The 21311-nt window shown below is 46.0% G+C and overlaps 1 protein-coding gene and 2 long non-coding RNA genes across 12 annotated transcripts in view; 2 read left to right on the top strand and 1 right to left on the bottom strand.

Moving 5' to 3' along the window:
• The window catches only part of Bcas1 (brain enriched myelin associated protein 1), an 85288-nt gene that overhangs the window by 7546 nt on the left and 56431 nt on the right, over window positions 1–21311 (top strand). For all 10 annotated transcript variants that reach the window (XM_076930306.1, XM_076930309.1, XM_076930305.1 and 7 more), the window contains exons 3-4: window positions 576–654; window positions 12755–13329. In XM_076930306.1, coding sequence (XP_076786421.1) covers window positions 576–654; window positions 12755–13329 — 654 coding nt within the window. The remainder of the gene's footprint in view (window positions 1–575; window positions 655–12754; window positions 13330–21311) is intronic.
• LOC143441528 (uncharacterized) lies at window positions 2144–4636 on the top strand. The gene is made up of 2 exons (XR_013109046.1): window positions 2144–2389; window positions 2932–4636. It is a non-coding gene; the product is annotated as an uncharacterized LOC143441528 (long non-coding RNA).
• On the bottom strand, window positions 9499–19931 carry LOC143441527 (uncharacterized). Its single transcript, XR_013109045.1, has 3 exons — window positions 18267–19931; window positions 12522–14314; window positions 9499–10548 (listed from the first exon to the last, which is right to left on the bottom strand). It is a non-coding gene; the product is annotated as an uncharacterized LOC143441527 (long non-coding RNA).

Genomic DNA, 21311 nt, shown 5'->3' with positions numbered 1-21311 from the left:
AGGTCCATGCAGCTAACAAGCCAGCTACTCTAGATGACCTCGTGTGATCCAAGCCACTGTCTCCAAACAGGTGGATGTAACCAGAGGAACAACACATGAAGTTGCCCTCTCAACTCCACAAGCGTGCACACATGCATACGTGCCCTACATACACACGAAAGCACAGAGTAAACCTCCTGTATTTGGCAGGTGTATTCATAAAAGGCTTGGCTAATGATTACATTCATGTGGCCAAGACAGACAAGTGAAGCTAGCCTGGCAGACACTGAGTCGCCATGTTAAATTCTTTCTCAGTTCCTTATGAGACAGTGTCCCTTTTGGTCCGATCTGTGTTGCAGGGATTTGCCTTCCCGTGTGAGGCTGGTGAGACGAAGCATGAACCCCAGGGTGTTATTATAAAGTCAGGAATCCGGCCCTAAGGAGCCATTTTGCTACTCGAAGGCTGGATAGAAAGCTGGCAGTTTCTACAAACATAGCCTTTTAGGTTTGACTCTGGGAAATGCTCTTGCAGCTTTGAGGCTCTCCCATCAGTTCCTCCCATGATCTGACCACTGAAACTGTCTGTTCTGTTGCAGGTGACATCAGACAATGAGTGTGTTCAGAATGGGAACCCAGTGGTGGTATCCACTCGTGTGATTCACCACTACGAGGAAGGTCAGTGCTGTGTGTGAAGACCACTCTGCTGGAGGGCGGGGCTCTCAGGTCCTACGTATGGTGAACAGAGGAAGTGGGAGCCACAGGTTTTCCTTGAAAGCGTATTTATCCTGGGGTGGCAGAAACACTGGGCCCACACTGGGTGCCTACTTGCTGGAAGTTTCCTGTCCTAGGGTGTTAGAGCCAGAATCTAGATGTCATCAAATTGTCTCCTGTGAGTTCTGGAGAAGACCTAGTTCAGGCTGTCCTGACTCAAAGACTGCTGGCTTTTCTCTGTATCTACACACTGTATCCCACTCTGTAGGTCTCTCTGTAGACCTGAAATCCTGCTGTCGTGAGGAAACAGTTATACTGTATCAGGGCCCACCCTGATGACCTTGTCATCTGAAAGACTGTCTCTAAATGTGGTCACTTTCAGAGTGGTTAGAAGCTAGGATCTTTGGGGAGATACAATTCAAGCCATGGCAGCACCCCTGTGATATAATGGGCAACTGGGCAAAGCCTTCTCAGTGGACAAGAAGAAACAATTGAGGAAGAGCCAAGGATCTAGCTTTGGGGTCAACATTCCTAACTTAGAGCCCCCTGCTTGGCAGCTCATTGACTAAGTGACTTGGCACATGTCACATGAAACCTCAGACATCCCAGAGATCAGAGACTCAGAGGACAAACCCTTCCACACACTTCCAGTCCAGACCTAATCAATTACCTGTATAGAAAGATGGGCTGTTCTGGGGCTGGAGAGATGGCTCAGTAGTTAAGAACATCTGCTGTAATTCTGTAGGATATAGATTTGATACCCGGCACTCTATACATAGTGGTTCAAAACCATCTATAATGCCAGTTCTGAACATCTGATGCCTTCCTCGGGCCTCCATGGGAGCCTGCATGCCTGTAGCATACATGAACTCACACAGTTACACGTTTTAAAAAGTCAATGTACTTTTCTACTTCATAAGTTGTTAGTTACAGAAATGCCACAGCCCGCTGCTGTTTGGCTATCCCTTGCCACCAGGTGAGGTGAGAGGAAGTTAGCTGCCCAGCTTACCTGGGCCACCAAAAGCAAGAAGAGATGTCCAGAGATCCCAGGAATGAAAGTCAAAGGGGCTTTTAATCATCGGAAGACAATTGGTCTCTGGTCTGGTTTCGTTTTCATTTTGTTTTTGCAAAGCCCCCTTCACACCTCCCCTCGGGAACTGCCAGGCAAGGATTTGACTAAAGCCAAGTCTGAGCAGAGATAATGCAGCTGCTGTTTAATTAACATTCGGCTCCTTTATCACAAAGATGTGCTTTTAAAAACACATCTATTCTCCAGAAAGGCACCTGAGTCACCTTCACTCTTAATCAGACCTGAAATTTGAAACAGGAGCCGGAGGAGGCGGGGAGTGAGCACTGGGAACAGCAGAGAGGTGAGGGAGGATGGGCTGGACTCACAGGTAGCTCCTGGGACTCCGGAGGTGATGCAATCATTACTCTGTTGTCATATCAGCGAGATGTTGACTCATGCATGTGGGTGGCTTTTGTCTGGGTCCGTGCGAAAGAGTAAGGGTTTTTATCCCTTCACCTGGACAGTTTGGGGACCTCGGAGCAGGTCCTCGTCCTCATTGAGGATATATGCATTGGGATGCAGTGGGTATCTGCGAGGTGTGTGGTCACGAAGGCACAGAGCATCACAAGTGAGGGGAAGAACGGTGCAAAACTATTGTTCCTCCTCCGAGATGGAGTCATCCTGGGACCTGTGAGCATGATAGTGGGTGACCAAAAGGGCTCTGTGAGTGGGTGAAATGAACAGGTGCTCCTGAACTATTCATGGCCTTAAGTCGCCCAAAGGGTCATTATAAAGAAAGGGGCAAGAGGGGCAGAGTGGAAAAAGAGGAGGTGGCATTGGGAGCAGACGTTAGAAGGAAGGAGAGGAAGGGGGAGAGATAGGGGGTACTTAGAGATGGATACTGGTAGACCCGACTGTGGAAAAGAGGATCATAAGTTAAGTAGCCCACGGCCTCAGAACAGGCATGGCGATGTCTAGAAGCTGTCCCACCTGTACCATCTGACCTTCTGAGCTCTAAGATACTTATGTTGTGTTAAGCCCCAGGATTTGTAGTCATTTGGTCCCACATTGCATGCAGGCATTGTGATCTAACCAACTAGATTTGGGTATGGGGCGGGGGCGGGGCAGCCAGGGTAGCCCTGCCACTTGGTAGTTGTATAGTGGTGGGATGGAATGGCACCGTCCAAGATTTTCCTGTAAGATGGGAGCAATGCCATTTTCTCTGGCCATAGGGAGATGTAAGGACGGCAGCTCTGAAGGACGAACTTGAGAGAAGAGAGAAGGGCTCAACTGCAGGCAACGGCGACTGCGCCGCCAACCCGAGTCGCTGCTGCCCTGAGCCAATCAATCTGACCTGACCAGGTTTTCCCTCCTGCTTATTTCATTCCTAAAACTTCACAGATCTTTGGGGAAATAAAAGTACCCCATCTCTCTCTAGCTCTGGTTCTGTTCTAGTGAATTTATCCTCTTTAAAAAACGAAAGTCTCCATTCTTACAGCCGATTGATGGCAGAGCCCAACACACGGCTGATCAGACAGAGTACATCTTTTCCCCAAAGCCTGTCTGTCATGGATAAGGAGTTTCTTAGAATTACTATCTTCCCTCTCATCCCGTGTGAACTGTTCTTAAAGAAGGAACTGCCTAATTTTGTACCCTTGGAATACATGTGTGTGTGTATGCGTACATATGTGGAATGAGTTTAGTGAACTCAAAATTCTCTACTCAAGTAAAAAAAAAGGTTTCTGCTGGTGATACAAAGAGTGAGAATTTGCCAATCTTGATCCCTGAGGAATTGTTTCAGACAATGCCCCCAAATCATAGCTGCCTGACAGTGGAAAAAAATGATGGACCCTGGGCAAACACTAATAATATGTTTTCTCTGGGTAGCTGCTGTCCCTGCTCACTCTGCTTTTGCTTGGGGTTTTGTTGCTGTTGCTCGTTCTGACCCTGAAGTCATTCCTCCTGCCTCATCCTACCTTAGCCGGGGTTACAGGCCTGAACAGTCTACTCTACATTTTAGAAACGCTTCTGTGACTTGAATGAAAGTCTGGTAGGGGGTTCGGGGACTGGTAAAGTACTGGAATCAGCAAAGTTGATCCTCAGAATCCAAATTAAAAAAATAAATATATAAAGGCTGGCATAGTGTCATCTGCTTATAATCCCAGCACTGGAGAGAAGACAGAAATAGATCCCGGACTCACTGTCCAGCCAGTCTAGCCTCCAGCCAGGGAGAGAAAGATCCTGTCTCAGAAAAGCATAAGTAACACCAGGAAAATGATGCCCAAGGTTGGCCTCTAGCTTGCATGCAAGTCCACACCTGCACATATGCAGTGCCTCCCACATAGCTAGACACACGAGAACATACATATGAGACTAGATGAGTCATCTACGTTTTAGAGGTTTCTGGGAGCAAAGGGCTGGCTGTCACCTGTAGTCAGGTGTCCAGAGCTCAGCTCATGTACTGTACTCAAGGCCTGGACCTGCACTGCCCTCTCCAGACTTCTGGGAGATTCATTGGAAATGTGAGGATGACTGAGGAGCCGCTGGAAGCTCCGTGAGACACAGAAGCTGCACGGAGCAAGAAATGCAGTCTCCACACCTCTATGTGTGGATCCTGGGAGAAGCCATTGGCGGTCCTCCAGGGACAGGCTCGCCTAGGGTTCTCGCATAAAATCCTCCCACTCAAGACATCTTCAAGAGAACTCTAGGCTAACACACTACAGAGTAGACCCTACAGTCGGCCACTTCTGCTGCTGTGTCTATGTCACTACTTCATAGGTCTCAAAAGATGGCTTTCAAAAAATTCATACCGGTCATCCTAAACATCCCTGGCATCCTCATCGCAATAATGATCAACGTCACTGTCTTTATCAGCCAACATTGTCACCATCATCGTAATCGTCACCAATAAAGATGATTTCTTTCATCACCTTTGAATCCTGTATCTCTTCTCTGTATCTTTCTTTTCCCTCTATTTTCTCTTTCTTTTCATTACCTGTACATTTATTCTGCTTTTATTTTTTTCTTTTCATGTGCATGCATGTTTGCACGTATGTTGGCACGTGTGTTTGTGTATGTGCACGTGCATGTGCATGCACGTGTGTGAGCATGTGCATGTGCAAGTGCAGGTGATCAGGAGTTTGGTGTGTGTGTGTGTGTGTGTGTGTGTGTGTTCATGTGGAGGCCCAGGGTTGACGTCATTAGTCATTCTTCATTTCTCTTTCACGTAATTCTTCAAGGCAGGGTCTGTCAGTCAAACCCTGACTACACCCGTATGGCTTGCATTACTAACCAGCTTGCCCTGGGAACCCTAGGTCTCTACTAGCAAGGCTGGGACTGAATTACAGGCAGGCTGCCATGCTCTCCTAGCATTTGTGTGGGTTCTTGAGGTCTGAATCTAATCCCCTGGCTTGTGGTAAAGTTAAATGCTGAGCTCTCTCCCCAGCCTGGTCTGTGCATTTAGCGGCTCGATGTGAGGGGAGCCAGTTCACTGAGACCGTAATCATTTTGAACAATGTGCGTAACAAGATGGAGGCTGAGCTGGGACATAATGTCTCCACTTCTAATTTCAAAGACTCTTGGACCCCATTCTCAATCTCCTTCAATGTGCCTGGATTATTTCTGTTTCTGAGTTCACCTCGCTGTGGCAAGCATCCGTAATTCATTATTCCTCTTTAAGGGACTAGCGTCCATTGCACAGAGGCCACGTTGACTCACTCATAAGTGAACAGACATTTCCATTGTGGGTGTTTGCACTCCAACACTTACAAATACCACATCCCTGTGCATTGGTGAGCTAATTTTTTGTGTGGACATATGTTTTGGGCATGTCTATCTAGGAACACAATTATGGGCCATCGCTGGCTCGATGCTCGCCTTTCTGAGGACCTCCTTAACTGCTTTCCGAAGCAACTGCCCCATTTCCCATCCCTGTCAGTGAGGCACATAGATTCCAGTTGCTCGGCATCCTTGCCAACACTGGCTGCCACCTACCCGATTTGTTACGGCCATTCAGTGGGCGCAGAGTGGAGCTGTGCTGTGATTTCCACAGTGACAATGACACTGAGTGTCCTTGGATGTGCCCAATGCGCATCTACGTTTGGAATACTGATGCCTTCTATTCTGATGGCTTTCCTGCCTCCTGCTCACCTGGTCCCTTGCCTCATAGCACCTCCTTGATAATCTTTCCCAGAGTTGCAAACTAACAAGCTAACTTTGGCAGTCCCCTATATACCAAGAACTTGTTTTCTTACCCAACCCCCAACTCCAGAACCTTCCCCTTGTTGTCCTAAGAGCTGTGGGCACAAGAAGAGTAAGGTACTACCTTCTTTGGCAATCTACTTGATATTTAAATCTGTTTAACATAGTGTCTGATCAACTTTCTCCATGGTGAGAGGGCCATAACTACATTGCTGCTCTGATTCTCTACGCTGTTCTTGGGGAAAAAAAATCTGGCAGTAGTGCTTTTTTAAAAAATTGGTTTTGGGGCAGCAACTCCATATTTGTTCTTCCAGTCTAAAGAATAAAGAAAAGTTTAGGAGAGATCTGTTTGTAGGGATGTGGTGGTGTGAATATGCTTGGCCCATAAGGAGTGGTGCTGTCAGGAGCTGTGGCTCATTGGAGGAAGTGTGTCACTGTGGAGGAGTGGGCTTTGAGACATCCTCCTAGCTTCTTGCAAGACAGTCTTCTCCTGTTTGCCTTTGGAACAAGATATAGAACTCTCAGCTTCTCCAGCGCCATGCCTGCCTGGAAGCTGCCATGTTCCCTCCTCGATGATAATGGACTGAACCTCTGAACCTGTAAGGCAGCCCCAATTAAATGTTGTCCTTTTAAGAGTTGCCTTGGTCATGGTGTCTGCTCACAGCAACAGAAACCCTAAATAAGACAGGGGAGATGAAAGAAATGATGTAAAAGCTTCTAGAATATTTATGGATAAGGCAATGGTGTGTGTGTGTGTGTGTGTGTGTGTGAGAGAGAGAGAGAGAGAGAGAGAGAGAGAGAGAGAGAGAGAGAGAGAGAGAATGTATGTGGATGTTGTCTTCTTCTGGCCTTCACACCAACTCACAATGATAAACACAGAAACCATGTAAAAATCCCAAGAATGCATGAGGAGTCGCATCAAGTTGCAGACAATTGTGAAAAGGATGGCTGGTTGTAGTGGTGCATGCTGGTAAAATTCGCTGAAGAAGGCAGAGGCAGGAGGATCATGAGTTCAAGGCCAGGCTGGCCTACACATTTTAAAAATGGGGCTGGAGAGATGGCTCAGCAGTTAATTGCACTGACTGCTCTTCCAGGGGTCCTGAGTTCAATTCCCAGCAACCACATGGTGGCTCACAATCATCTGTAATGGAATCTGATGCCCTCTTCTGGTGCATCTGAAGGCAGGTACAGTGTATGCACATACATAAAATATATAAATAAATCTTTAAAAAGAAAGAAAGAAAAGGATGGAAGGCAGTGACTGGAAAAAAAATGACTGTGAGAGTCATCGAATTTGATAGGAAAGACATGGCAGATGCATGTTATCTCCTGATTTAAGAAGGAAAAACAAAAACCAAGCAAAACCCCCAAGACTACCTCAGACATCTGCTGTCTTTGAGTGACAGTGCTGGAGCAGTTGACTTTGCACTTGGAATAACCCTGCATATTCCATGGTTTTACAAAGTACACAAGCACTAGGAAGGCAGGGAGGAGGAAAGATGGAGTGGATGGTGTGATGTCCCTGCCCTGGTGTTACCCACAGGATCTGAGCTTCACTGTGGCCTCTTGAAACTCTTCTGGGCAGCACAGGGTTAATAGTCCTTTTGGATCCCATGACATCACTCAATGTCCAGGCAAATCAAATCTGGTGATCAAAACTCCATCCATGTCCAAAAGTCCCTTCTGTTGTTTATGCTAGGGTTTCCTGGCCAAGACATCCTGGCTTTAGAGAGCAGAGAAGAAAGCTTGACAACTGATTGGTCAGTGAAGTTTCTGAGTCTCCCATCTTCCCCCAAGCCTCAGGCATCAGCCCCACGAACCCTGACACCACAGAACAACAAACGCATCTGCCCAGCACAGGAAGCCTTGTTTGAAGTGTCATTTGACTCTTTCTATGTGACTGGACCCTACCCAGTCCAACCTGCAGAGGGTCATTACTGTGTACCCTCTGAGGTCTTTATCTCTTCCCAAGGGATCCCCATAGCCCTTTGATACTTAAATAGAACACTCCTTTGAAAGAACTCTAATGCCCCCCCCCCTCCATCCCTCCCTCTACAGTGAACTGCTTTGCCCACATCTGCATTTGGATACGGCTGTAACTGTATGTCTGATCCAAGAATTTTACACGTGCAAACTCCCATAATTCTAAACTCTGGTTGCATGTTCGAGATTCGTAACAGCTCCCCCTTGTCACTGCTGAGCACTGTATAGGAACTTTGTGATTTACTCTGATCAGTATATCAGTGTATCAGGATGTCGGTGTAAAGCAGGTTGGTGTAGGAAGTGATGTTGGAGGGGCTGGAGAGATGCAGAAGTGCTTGCTGTGCAAACACGAGGACTTGGGTTTGGGTCCCCAGCACTTACTTTACACACACACACACACAACACACACACAATTTTTTTTTTAAAGGTGCTTGTGTGGTGTGTGGAGAACAGTCATCATGAACAGACAGAATAGGCATTCAGAAACAGACGTTTTGTTGGCAGGGTGGAGATGAGTCTCAACTTTCCTTTTGAAAACTTCTGGGAGGATTGGGACAGCAAATCTCAGGAAGAGGAGCCTGTCCCGTCCGTCCCCAGCAACCTGTCCTGCTGTAAACATCACTGTCTACTCCTGAGTCCCTGCAAGCTTTCACCCCAGGCAGTGCTCTGCTCTGTGTCCAACCCTTGTCACCAGACTTGGCCTTAAAGCCAGTCATCCCTAAAGACATTTGGGGCTGTAATTGCACATCCTAAGTCTCTGTTCATTCAGTGCTTATATATAGTGGGGAGGAAACAGGGGTTCCAATAGTTGCCTCTTGCCATGTGGAGGTCCACTCTAGGACCCCCCCCCCCAGTGGTTGCCTAAAATGCTTGACAGTACTAAACTTGTGACGTTCCGTGTTGTTTCTCATCCATACGTGTCTGCAATAATGTTTATGGGCCAGCAAGATGGCATAGCAAGGGCTTGCTGCCAAGCCAATGACCTAAGTTCAACACCTGGAACCCACATGGTAGAAGGAGAGAACTGAGTCCTGTGGGTTGTCTTCTGACATCCACACATATGCCAGGGCACTTGCCCCCTCCCAACCCCTTCTGGCATTCGTAATAAACAAGTAGAAGTTTAGTAAGACATGCCCCCTCCCCCACCAAAAAAAAAAAAAAAAAGACTAGAAGAAAAATCCAAACCAACAAGTGTACACATCATGACAGAGAAAAAGAAAAATACTGTTAAAGGGAAAGAAAAGCCGCAGAAGTTTTACAAAAGTCAGCAGTCCTGACTCACGACCTCAAAGACCCTGATGAGGGTTAAGATGTCAGGAAGCTTTCAAAAGCTTTCCTTTAAAGATGACTGATGGCCTGAAGAAAACACAGAGAAGCAGCTGAATTCAATCCCAGCCCAGGAGAGGAGAGTCAGCACCACAGAGGGACAGTTGGAAAAATGGATGAGAACACCGGTGGCTAGAAAAACATCAGGGAAGGAATTGGGGTTTCAAAAAAATAGGAATGTTGAAAAAAAAAAAAAAAGCTCGTTGAATCATATTTTTTTAAAGATGCACACAGTGGAAAGAGTTGATTATAGATTCCACCAAGCAGAAGAAAAAATGCAGAGAGGGAAATAAGGTTAATGATAATCAGAAGGGTAGAGGGCTCTATCCATCCATAAAGAGACTGGCTAGCTTACAAAAGCCAGACCCAACTGCGCTCTAAGAAGCACACTGTGCCAGTAAAGGCTCCCATGGACTGAGGCCAAGGGGAAAAAAAAAAAAACTTATACAGCAAATAGGAACGAGAAAAACAAACTACATAGATAGATAATCTGGTATCTGTTAAAGTCCATTTTGAACCAAAACTAGTCAGAAGAGATTAAAAAGACCATAGTAATAAAGAAGCAAACCAATTCTCCAAGAACATATAACAACTGTAAACATACAGGTGCCAGTCTCATACAATAGACACCGTGATCGTAAGAGCTTGACCCTTGACCCCTGAGGATGGACTGGGGACAGGTGGGCTGCAACGCACTTCCTTACTGGCTCACTTCCCAGTGTGACTATGTTGACTAGATCTCCAGTGTCTGCTCTTTACTCTCTGCTGTCCTTTAGTCAAGTTGTTGAAGATGGTTGGCCAAGCTGAGCTTGTCGGGGCTTCCAGAGCCCAAGCTCTGACCCCGATAACCCTGCTATCAGTATGAACCACTCAGCTTCCGGCGGAGAGCTTCAGCTTCGAGGAAGGGAGCCCACGCGGAACTTGGAATTCTTATGAGCCCTTGAGTGGCTTTACCTGATCTCGGACAACAAGCACATCACTTCTTTCTGCTGTGGGCTTTATACCTTGTGTTAGGTCATATTGGGTATCGAGCTTTTTCAAAGCAAAATCTTGGCACTTTTCTTTTCCCCTTGGAAAGTGTCTTGTTTGCCTCTGGCTGTAAAGACCTTTTAGGTCCCTTGGTATCCAGCTAGGTGGTGAAGAGGGAAAACCATCCATGTTCTCAGAGGGTTACAAAGGCCTCTCTCCCTGTTTTCAATCTCAGCATCTCCCTCATGGTCATCGTTTCCCCTCTCTCTGACCTGGGCCACACCCATGGTCCATTTCTCTTCTCTCTGACAAGCCAAAGATGTGCCTTTGGTGTCTGCTCAGCTTGCTTCTCTCTCCTCTCCTATGAATTCCTGGAACACAGGAGAAAAGCAAAGGAGAATTAGCCCAGTTAGCCTGCCCACTAGCTGGGGACTTCCTCCTGAAGCCTCCCTGGTTCCATCATTGGCCTCTGTCCTCTGTCAGTGCTACTAAGAGATCACCAAGACACACAAGAAGATGCTCTCCTCACCGAGGCACACAAGAAGATGCTCTCCTCATAGGTGTGTTCCTGACTCCAGACACTGTGAGAGTTTGGAGCTGCAGCCGTGGATGGATACATGTATGAGTGAGCACGTGTTTATCGTCCCATGTTAACATGTAACAGAACCAGAACAAAGACCCCTCAGATCCTCTCCCTGCTTTTTCCCCAACCTTGACTTCTTGCAAACAGATACCAAGATGTGCCTGTCTAAATGTATACTAAACAAAAGGCAGCATTGGCAAGGATGGGGAGAAGTCTTCAGGATTGTTGTAGTATCTGCCAGTCACTAAGTACCTGCTGGGGGTATGGGACAGACAGCATCAGGAGGGCCCTGGGTGAGCATCCCCTGAAGCATCAGGACATATACCAGGGAGCAATTCTGTTCCCCATGTTTACGTGCATGTATGCACACATGCTTACATGTATGCAGAAGTTCATATGGGTTCAGGTGCATGTGCACTCATGGACATATGAAGCAAAGGCCAGAGGATAACCTCAAGTATTGCTCTTCATCGGTTATTCCCATTTTGTTCTTTTAAATGAGATGGGTTTTTTCCTCAGTGTCTCACCAGCCTGGAACTCACCAGTCAGGTTAGACTGGCTGGACAATGGGCCCCAAGGATCTCCCTGACTCCATCTCCCCAGGGCTGGAATTACAGGTGTGACCACGACTCCCAGCTTTTTCTACATGGGTTCTGGGGATAGACCTTGGGTCCTGATGCTTTCAAGACAAGGGCATTACTGAATGAACCATCTCCCCAGACCAACACTCCCATTTTATAAATGAGGGAAACTCAAGCTTGTTAGGACTTTTTCCCAGAACCTCAAAGCTTGTCAGTATGATTCCCAAGTTCTTCCCCACGGCTTTGCTACCAAAGGGCCTTTTAAAAAGGCAATTTAATTGATTCAAGGTAGGAAGCAATGAGGGTTTGGGAGTGTGGCTCCCAGGAGGTTGGGAAGCTGCCACCTACACACATAGAATACAGGAGCTGGCCATGTCTGTAATGCTGTCTCAGCCTTCCTGTCTAAAGACACGCCTGCTCTCCAACGCTACAGAGTATCAACTTTCTGAGCTTCTCAGTTTTAGTCTTCCATATTCCCCAGAGTCGATGCTCAATAGATGTTTTACACGAAGACAGACAGAGCATGAACTCAGGAGTTCTCTTCTGTCTGGCCCTCTCCCTGGAGACTGGAGGTAAAGTGGCTAACAGCTTAGTGTCATGATGTGTACTGAGCTGTCAGTGTATCTCAGCCACTTTTCCATATACTTTAAACATATTAACGTAACTAGTGTCATCTTCTAAATGGTGAGGGACAGTCTACTGTTTTTTCATTTTTACCGAAGAATAAAGGCAGAGAAAAATTAAATCACTTGGATTTAAAAAAAGAAAAAGATTGTGTGTGTGTGTGTGTGTGTGTGTGTGTGTGTACTAGAGACAAGGTTTCACTGTGTTGCTCTGGAATTCATAGAGATCCACCTGCCTCTGTCTCCATAGTGCTGGGATTAAAGGCATGGACCACCATTCCCTGCCAGAGAGGACCTCCCTCGGTGCTCCTCAAATATGAGTGCTTTTTCTCTCTGAGGGAACATTTATAAGATATGTTTGGTTAGCACAGCATCGGGGTCATGAGGGGCATTCAAGAGGTTGGGGCCAAAGGGGCTCTCAACTTGATACACAGCACAGTCCCATGATAAAGAACAGGCTCAAGCCCAGACGTCTAGGGTACGACAGGATGGAGAGATCTCCCAGCTCCAGAACCCAAGCTCTAGCAAGATGACAATGGACACTGGGTGTCACTCACATGGTGCCTGGCAGGTAGTGACTTCCCAGTCATTGTCTTTTCTGCCTCATCAGCCTCGGAGGGTCTGTCTTCCAGGAAGAGCAGGGTCAGGAGATGACTACTGGGCTGACAGCAAGGAACAAGGCTGCCCCAGTCTGCAGAAGGGACGTTTGTGTATCAAAAGTTGGAGTCCATTATTCACCCTTGAATTTCCTGGCTTGTTGAATGATCACTGTTTATGTTTGTGTTTACAGTCGACTTGGGAATAAGCAGCTCGAAGGATAATGTGGCTACTTCTTCTCCCAAGACAATGGAGGTCCGTGCTGTGGCCGATGCCAGCGGAAAGAATCTTGGGAAAGAAGCCAAGCCCAAGGCACCAGCTGCTAGATCCCATTTTTTCTTGACACTCTCTCGGCCTGTACCAGGACGTCCCGGGGACCAAGGCACGGATTCATCGGCTGCATTGGGGAGGCTTGATGTCAGCCTAAGCGCAGCGCCTGCGAACAAAGACCCAAGTGAGCACGGGGCACTTCCGGTGGCAGCTGCACCAGAGCAGGCTCCAGATAAAACCCCAGGGTGCACTGAGGCCAAGCAGCAGACCCTCTCTGCCACCGGCCCACTGGCACCCTCACCACCTGAGTCCCAGGCAGAAGCCCCGCCCAGGCCCAAGGATTTCAGCTTTTTGAACAGATTCTTTAAACTGGACAAGGGACGAGAAAACGCTCCGGTTGACAGCCAGCCTGAAGAAGCTAAGGGCTCCGAAGACCAAGAACAGGCCACAGAGGCCCCTGCGGTGCCAGGGAATCCCCATGGTGTCTCTGAAGGAGAGGTAAGTGTGTAGAAGTCTACCAGCTTCCTCTCCAATGGCTGCTTCTGTCAGGGGTGCTGTTGGGTATTACACATCACCCACAGTCACGAAGGTCCTAGACAAGGTAAGCTTCCTCTATGTTTGTGTAGGCAGAAACATCCAAAGAACAAACCCTGAAGAGGTAGTAGGTGATTTACACAGAGACCAATCTTGCCTCCTAATCCAACCCCAGGGCACAGGGCTTTTGTATGTTTATGAGCCCAGAAAGAAAGGCGCCAGGGGAGAAAAATGACTTCTACCAAGCCTCAACACCAGGCTGGGGATGTAGACGGTGAACGTTTGCCCAGCAGCCGTGAAAGCCCTGGGTTTGATCTCCAGTGCTCACACACCCCAAGGATGGAGGTTCAGGTTTGTAATCCCAGCACTTGGGAGGTAGAAACAAGAAAATCGGAAGTTCAAGGTCATCCTTGGCTACTTAAGGCCAGCCTGAGCTACATAGGACCCTGTCTCCAAGGAAAGAAAAGAATTAATTATACTGTGATTATTAGAGTCCAGCCAAAATTTCCAGGCAGTTGAAATTGTAAAGACAGTAAGAATACTGTAACACTGAAGCCTCTTGCTACCGATATTTTTCTATGCCCATAAATTTGGACTCGGAGTTTGTTTTCAGAAGTTATTTCCCGTGTTTGCTCCCAGACTGAACTAGCTTGCCGTACAGTCCACTGAGCAGCAGCGTGTGGGGAGAGGTCTGGACCCACGCTGTCAGGCTCCATGAGGAAAGCATCCTATTCTACGAATAAGCCAAGAGCCCTAAGCTGCTCTTCTTGGGGCTGTGAACTGGTCGCCGATAATCATGAAGATTCCAGACAACTGTTTACACATTTCGCCAGGGTAGAGAAACTCTGGCTGGGTTTGCTTCGCTGCCCATGGGTGTCGAGGGCCGTTCAGTGGGGGTGAGCTTCTTTAACAGCTTTTAAGGTGCCTGGCTCCGAATCCAGTCCGTCACCTGATTTGGGGGGAAAATGAATTTATAAAGAGAATAAAAAAGCTGTGCTCTGCCCTTCTTTGCAGGGTTGCCTAGTGACTCAGCCAGATCCTCCTCCTTAATTAAACAGATCAAACCTGCAGCCACCAGCTAGTTCTTAGTCACATCCCCGCCCCGCCCCGCCCCCCACAGGCTCATCCACTCTTTCAAAGAACCAGGCGGTGAGAAGTTTTGAAGTGGGGCTTTGTCGAGTCTGCCTCCTCTGTGGGGCAGGGGTGAGGGACACCCTCGGAGAAAGCAGCTAGATTTAATGGCAGTGGGTCCCCAGATGAAACTGGCTTCGAGATGCAGTCTGGGTTAGAAACACAGGAAGTACGGATGTCGATGTTGCGCAGCCCAGGAAGACGTTTGCAGTTAAAACGGTCTTTCAGAGTACCCCTCTCTCAATTATAACACATGTTCCTTCCTGGATAAAAGACCCTTTTTGATTACACTTGCCAAGGAAACTCGTGTGCTTTAGCTGGGTTACACTACAAATTTCCATGTTTCAGGTGGCAGTATCGTTGAAATTTGAAATATTGAGTGTCCATCCTGTACTGTGCATGTGCTCAACATTTTTTTTTTACATAGTACGAGACAGCCATTTCACCTTCAGCCTACAAAAATGTGGATATTTGAATGTGTATCATGCACAAGGATTTTTAAAAACTTAACAGCAAAAAAAAAAAAAAAAAAAAAAAAAAAAAATTAGCCCTCTGATTCATAAAAGTTTTTCATCCAGCCCCTGTGGCCTACTTCTGTGTTTGGGGTGGGGATGGGGGGGATTTTTTTAAGTATAATGAGAAAATACAGCCCTCAGAAAATAACATGAATAAAGCTTCCCAATCAATAACATTCTCTTGGAGCTAATACCACCACGATGCAAAGTTAAACAGCAGATGCATCGATTCAGAATTAAGAAATTAAGCCTTGGGTTTTGCCAAGTCAGCTATCCCTCCCCCTCTCCCCATCCCCCACAGTTCTGAGCCTCTGCTCTCACTACCACTGCGTTCTTAGCTGGGTTTGGAATTCCAGCCACAATCCCACCAAGATGTGAATCAAGACAGAGGTAACTGCCCCCCCCCCATCTCCTCCTGGGGGAGGAAACACACAAATCTGTGTTTTCAGAATGACAATCTTATCTGTGTGGCTTATAAAACTACATTCAGACCATAGCATCATTAAAACAAGGCGAGAATTCACGGACAAGTGGGGCATTTACCACATAGGCCAAAGAAAAGATAAATTATAGCCCTGGAAGCTGACTGAGCTGTGATTCACACAAACCAACTGGTTGGCAGGGATGGGGCTTTTTTTTTTTTTCCTCTCTCTCCCCAACTGAACCAGGGTTCTAAGATAAACATTTAATAGATCCCATGCACGTGGGCAAAACGATCCTACAATGGAAATCTGCTTTTACTGCTTATAAAAGAAAACACTGGGTGTCTGTTTCTCTCACGGTCCTTCCAGGGGTTATCTTTGTGGTGGACACGAGGAGAAGCAGTCGTTGCCAGGAACTGTTCCTTTGGCTCCTTAAGAACTATAGATGCTTCTCTTTGCTTATGAATTTATTCAAGTTCTGCATCGCTTATTTAAACAGACATCTTGTAGGAGAAGAGAAAGATGGCTGGCATTTGTAGTTCTAGTGTGAGCTCATCAATAACCGTCTTCACCCCCCTCCCAACTTTTTGTTACATTTATTTTGTTTGTTTGCTTGTTTGTTTGTTTATCAGCATGTGTCCGTGCACACATGTAGGTCAGAGGACAACCTGTGGGAATTGATTCTCTCGTTCCACCATGTGGGTCCCTGGTCATCAGGCATGGCGGCAGTGCGCTTTGACTTACTGAGCCCTCTCGAAGGCCCCAGTAGACTGACTTTCTTGAGGGATGTCAACCCTGAGCCCCCAGGTCACTTGAGTCTGAAGAGCAAGCTTTCTGTTTTCGCTCCCTGCTCTCCTTTCCAGCACTACATTCAGAAACCGCTCACCTGGTGAGAAGACAAGAAAATAAAGCGGACGTGGTGGTGCATGTCTGCAATCCCAGCACTTGGGAGGTGAAGGCAGGAGAATCAGGTGTTCAAGATTATCCTCTGCTACATAGTGAGCAGGAGGCCAGCCTATACTACACAAGACTGTGTCTCAAAAATAAACTAAACTAAACAAACAACAACAAAACCCAACAACAAAGAAACAAACAAACAACAAAATCCGTGGATAAACTGGGATAGGAAATAGATTACAATGACTGAGAGGAGAATTTGGAAAGCGTTATCTAAAAAAGACAAAGTGTGTGTGTGTGTGTGTGTGTGTGTATGTGTGTGTGTCTATGTCTGTGTGTGTTTCTTTGCATAACACCAAGCAGTTCTTAGTAGAAATTCTTAGATCTCTCTCAAAAGACAAGGCAGAGAAGAGTGGAAACACACATATATAAATGTGTATGTATATATATATGTGTGTAATATATATATATATATATATGTGTGTGTGTGTGTGTGTGTGTGTGTATGTATAATATATATTAAGTGAAAAAGGGAAGTGGTGGAAACAAACAAATATACATATACGTGTGTGTGTGTGTGTGTGTGTGTGTGTGTGTTTATGTGTCTTTCTATTTTACTTGTCTGGGTGTTTTGTATGTGTACTATGTGCATGCATTACCCTCAGAACCGGAAGAGGGTGCTAGATCCCTGATGCTGTAATTTATGAGCTGCTATGTGGATGCTAAAGACTCCTAACTGCTGACTCTCTCCAGCCCTTAGATCCTTATATTTTAAGACTTGTTTGGTTTCCATTTGAAATCTAATCATTTCCCAGTTAGGAACATGGCTGTCTCTAGGGAACTTGTTTCAACTCTGTGTAGTGACAACAAAAATTTAAAAAAATTTTTTTCCAAGCAAATAACCCAGTTTATAATTATTTAATGAGGCATTGGATGACATTATATCCATAACATTATTTACTTTCTACTTATGGAATACCAGGCTTTGTGTATACTAGACAGGTAATCTCCGTTTGAGTGATCAATCCCCAATCCTCAGCACAAGGATTTTATTTTATTTTTTTAATTCTAGCATCTTTTGCTAGAATTATTTCATTTACTGTTCTATATTTTCTCTTACAATTTTTAGGTGGTTTTTTTTTTAAATTTGGGAGGAGATTGAGATAGGCCATTGCAATATAGCCTAAACTGGCCCCAAGCTCGAGGCAATACTCCCGCATCTGCCTCTCAAGTGCGAGCTGCCAAGCCTGGTTTGTCTTGTTTCACACAAGAAAACCACAAAACAAAACAGAAACACAGCCAACATTTTCCCCGGTTCGTCCAGTAGGTGGCGCTGTGGGACCAGAGCGTCCCGAGTCTCGCGGGACATCTGCAACCCTCCCTTGCTGATCGCAGTGGCGCCCACAAGACGTGATTTTCTCTCTCCTCAGTTCCCAAACTCAGCGATCCAGACCTTGAGTGGCAATTCCTTGCTCTGAAACAACGCTGGCTTTTCAAACAAACCTGTCTCCAGCACTGTGCGACAGCGGGAGCTTTTGGCGCCCTTTCCTGATTGACAGTTCCTGGATTGCTTCAATTGCCTTCCTTCCCAGTCCCGCCCTGGGCTTATAACATGAGAATGCATTTTTATTAGCTGGTGTGCATCGAGATAGGAATCGTAAGAAAAAATAAAAGCAACCCCCCCAAAACCAAAACCAACCCCCCTACATTGATAATACATCTTTCATTTCCTTAGTAACTCTGAGCTTTGTGGTTATATGTGTGTGTTTTGGGGGGTGTGGGGCGGGAATCACAATAACAACCTACCAATGAGACCCACAAAATTATATTAGTATCTTTTTCCTGCTTGTTAATTTACTTTTTATTTTAAAAACTAAAAAAAAAAAAAAAATAGTAAGAGAAAATATAGAGGAGTAAATGAATAGGGAAAACTTACATCCACTGAGCCATCATGCCCCTGAGTTGTATGTCCTAGAATGAACCAAACGTCTTCTTCTTCCTGAATCTACGGCTCCATGTAGGTGCCTCTGCTCTGGGGAGAAAGGGGAATAAGAGAGGCCTGTTGCCTAGCAGAGGAAACCCTCAGCGCTGGTGTAGCATCCCCGGGGAGAGGAGCGCCGGATTCCTAGCTTTCCTTTGATCCCAGGCAGCACCCGCTCCGATTTCTAAGAGATTGAAAGAATGGAAAGGGGCCGGTTTCTCTCTCTGCCCATCCGCCGGCTCCATTCAGAAGCCCCTGCGTTCTCAGCCCAAGATCTTGGTCTAAAGATTCAAAATGAAGTCAGCTCTTGGTTACCGTGGTCCTGTTCCCAAGACCCTGCTGTCGAGGAGGCTGAGGATTGATTGGCACTTGCCGGAGGGAGGGGTTAGAGAATCACAGACGAGCTTCCTCATGGAAAACCTAGCTCCAGTGAGCCAGAGACAGCTCTCAACAGAGCAAATAAATTAGGATGGCTTATTCGGAGCTCCTTCCTGTTTGCTCTTTGAAGCCAACAGACAGGGAAGAAAACGGATAGGTTCCTGACACAGGGAATAATTACCCACACCTGTTTGCTTAAAAGGAATTTCTGAGCATTTCCTGAAGAACACTTCTAGTGTGTCCTGGGGACCTTACTAGTGGAATTAATTGTAGTGAGGACACAGTTGAGGTTAAGGACAAAGATGGTCCTAGCACACAGCCAGCTTGAGCTGGAAACTGGTGACCCCACAGCTGGAGCCGACCCCCAGCCTCATTTACTATGACCCTAGAGATAATTATTATGCTTTCTGTAGTTACAGAAGTTATTTAACCTTTGCATTTTATAGACTGCCCTGGTTGTATTTCTGTTGCTGCACTAAAATATTCTGACAAAAAAAAAAGCAATTTAGGAAGAAAAGGTTTTATTGCAGTTCACAATTCTGAGTTACAGCCCATCATTTTCAGAAAGTCCGGGCTCAAACTCAGTCAGCTAGTTACTGATTTAAGAGAGTTCTCTAGTCTTGTTTTGTTTTTGTTTTTGTTTTTCAAGACAGGGTTTCTCTGGTCCAGAGCTCAGCGTAGGGAATGGTGCCGCCCACATGGACCCATGTCTTCCTACATCAGTCAATCATCAAAATAATCCCCCACAGACACACCCAAAGGTCATCTGGATCTAGACAATTTCTCATTAAGACTCTGTTCCCAGGCAATTCACCACTGCATCAAGTTGACAGTTAAAACCAGCCGACTCAGTAATGCACTCTCCTGGCTCAAAATGAGAAATTACAATTGATACGTTTGTTTGTCATGCCACTGAGTAAAGTACTTGCCCTTCACATTTTAGTGCATCTTTTTAATGTTTCTTTGGACAGAAGTAAAATCTGAATTCTTTTTTTTTTTTCTGTCTTCCAGAAATAGGAAGATAGTATATACACTGATCCACGATTTTTATTTAGTTAATACTTTGTCTGCACATAAAGCGCTTCCTCGTTCGTCATGCCTGTAGAGTGTTCTGCTGAATAGACAGACATACCATGATGCATTTAGCCATGACCTACACATGACCTCTGCCTGTCTCTCCAGCTTTCTTGTCATCCTCCCTACAGCAAGCTTCTTCCGTTTGCCAGTTGGCCTGTGTGATGTTAGGTTTAGAATAAACTCTTAGAAATGGAATTGCTAGGCTACTTTTTCTATTGATGAATTTATTTTGGTAAGCAATACCAACTTGCCCTTCATCCCTGAATTAATTTATACTTTATCAGCAATGCCTGGGCACCTGTCACCACAGCCAGCCTGGCGAAGGTTTTTACAAACATTTGGAATTTTTACTTTCCACTCTCTCTTTTCATGACTTCTAGGTTTCATGGCATATGTACAATTTTAAGTCCAGAACTGCAAGATTTTCCTCATGTATTCTTCTAGTGGTTTTATTCATTTGGATTGTTTCCTTGAGCTTGGGTGGAACAAGCTTACCAAATTAACCCTGCACACACACATACACACTCGCACATTGCACACACACATACACGCACATATATACACACACATACATATGTATACACACATGCACACACAGACACACACAGACATACACATATGCACACATACACACACACACATATACACATACATGTACACACATGCACACCATACACACTCATGCAAACATGCACACACATACACACACACATACACACAGGCACATACACACACAGACATACACATATGCACACAGACACACATATACACACATGTACACCATACACACATGCAAACATGCACACACATACACACATACATGCACACAGACACACATATACACATACATGTACACACATGCACACCATACACACATGCAAACATGTACACACATACACACATGCATGCACTGAGGTTTGTTTGTCCCTTCTTCTCTCGTCAGGATGTTCTTCACCTTCATGGGTTTGCGGTGCCATCCATGTCTTGGACTTGGGCATCTTTAGGTAAAATGGATTGCATGGTTTTGGGAAACATGGGAAAACACACATCAGTGAAGAATGACAGGCAGGAGTGGACTTCAGTTCGAATCCGTTGCTGAGAATATAGCTGCGTAAACCTGGAGCAGGGAGATAAGGCGGTTAAGGCGTGTGGTGCCTACATGCCTTTCACTGCAGGATTATGTGGGATGCGGGTCAACCCCAACTCTACTCTTTGAACATTGGCAAGTGCTTATTCTTTTCATGCATGAATTTCTTCCTCTTCAAAATTGGAATTGTGAGCAGAGCACCCTTCATCAGTCCTCCTGAGGACTAGTGTGGCACAGTGCCAGACTGGGGTGTTTCGTTGCTACTAGTATGATAGAATATATTGTTCCTTCTCTTTGCACATTCCTCAGGAAAGTCTGTGGCTACAGCACACCCATCATGTGACTGGCTGGAGTCTAATATCACGTCACACGGCTATAGTCTAATTTCCCATCGTATGGCTGTCGTCTAATGCCACGCGTTAACACCACTTGCTAATTCATTTGCCTTTCCTGGCATC

This window comes from Arvicanthis niloticus, chromosome 2 (genome assembly GCF_011762505.2).
Source record: "Arvicanthis niloticus isolate mArvNil1 chromosome 2, mArvNil1.pat.X, whole genome shotgun sequence".
In the NCBI taxonomy this organism is placed as follows: Eukaryota; Metazoa; Chordata; class Mammalia; order Rodentia; family Muridae; genus Arvicanthis; species Arvicanthis niloticus.
This window is presented reverse-complemented; position numbering and strand designations above follow the sequence as displayed.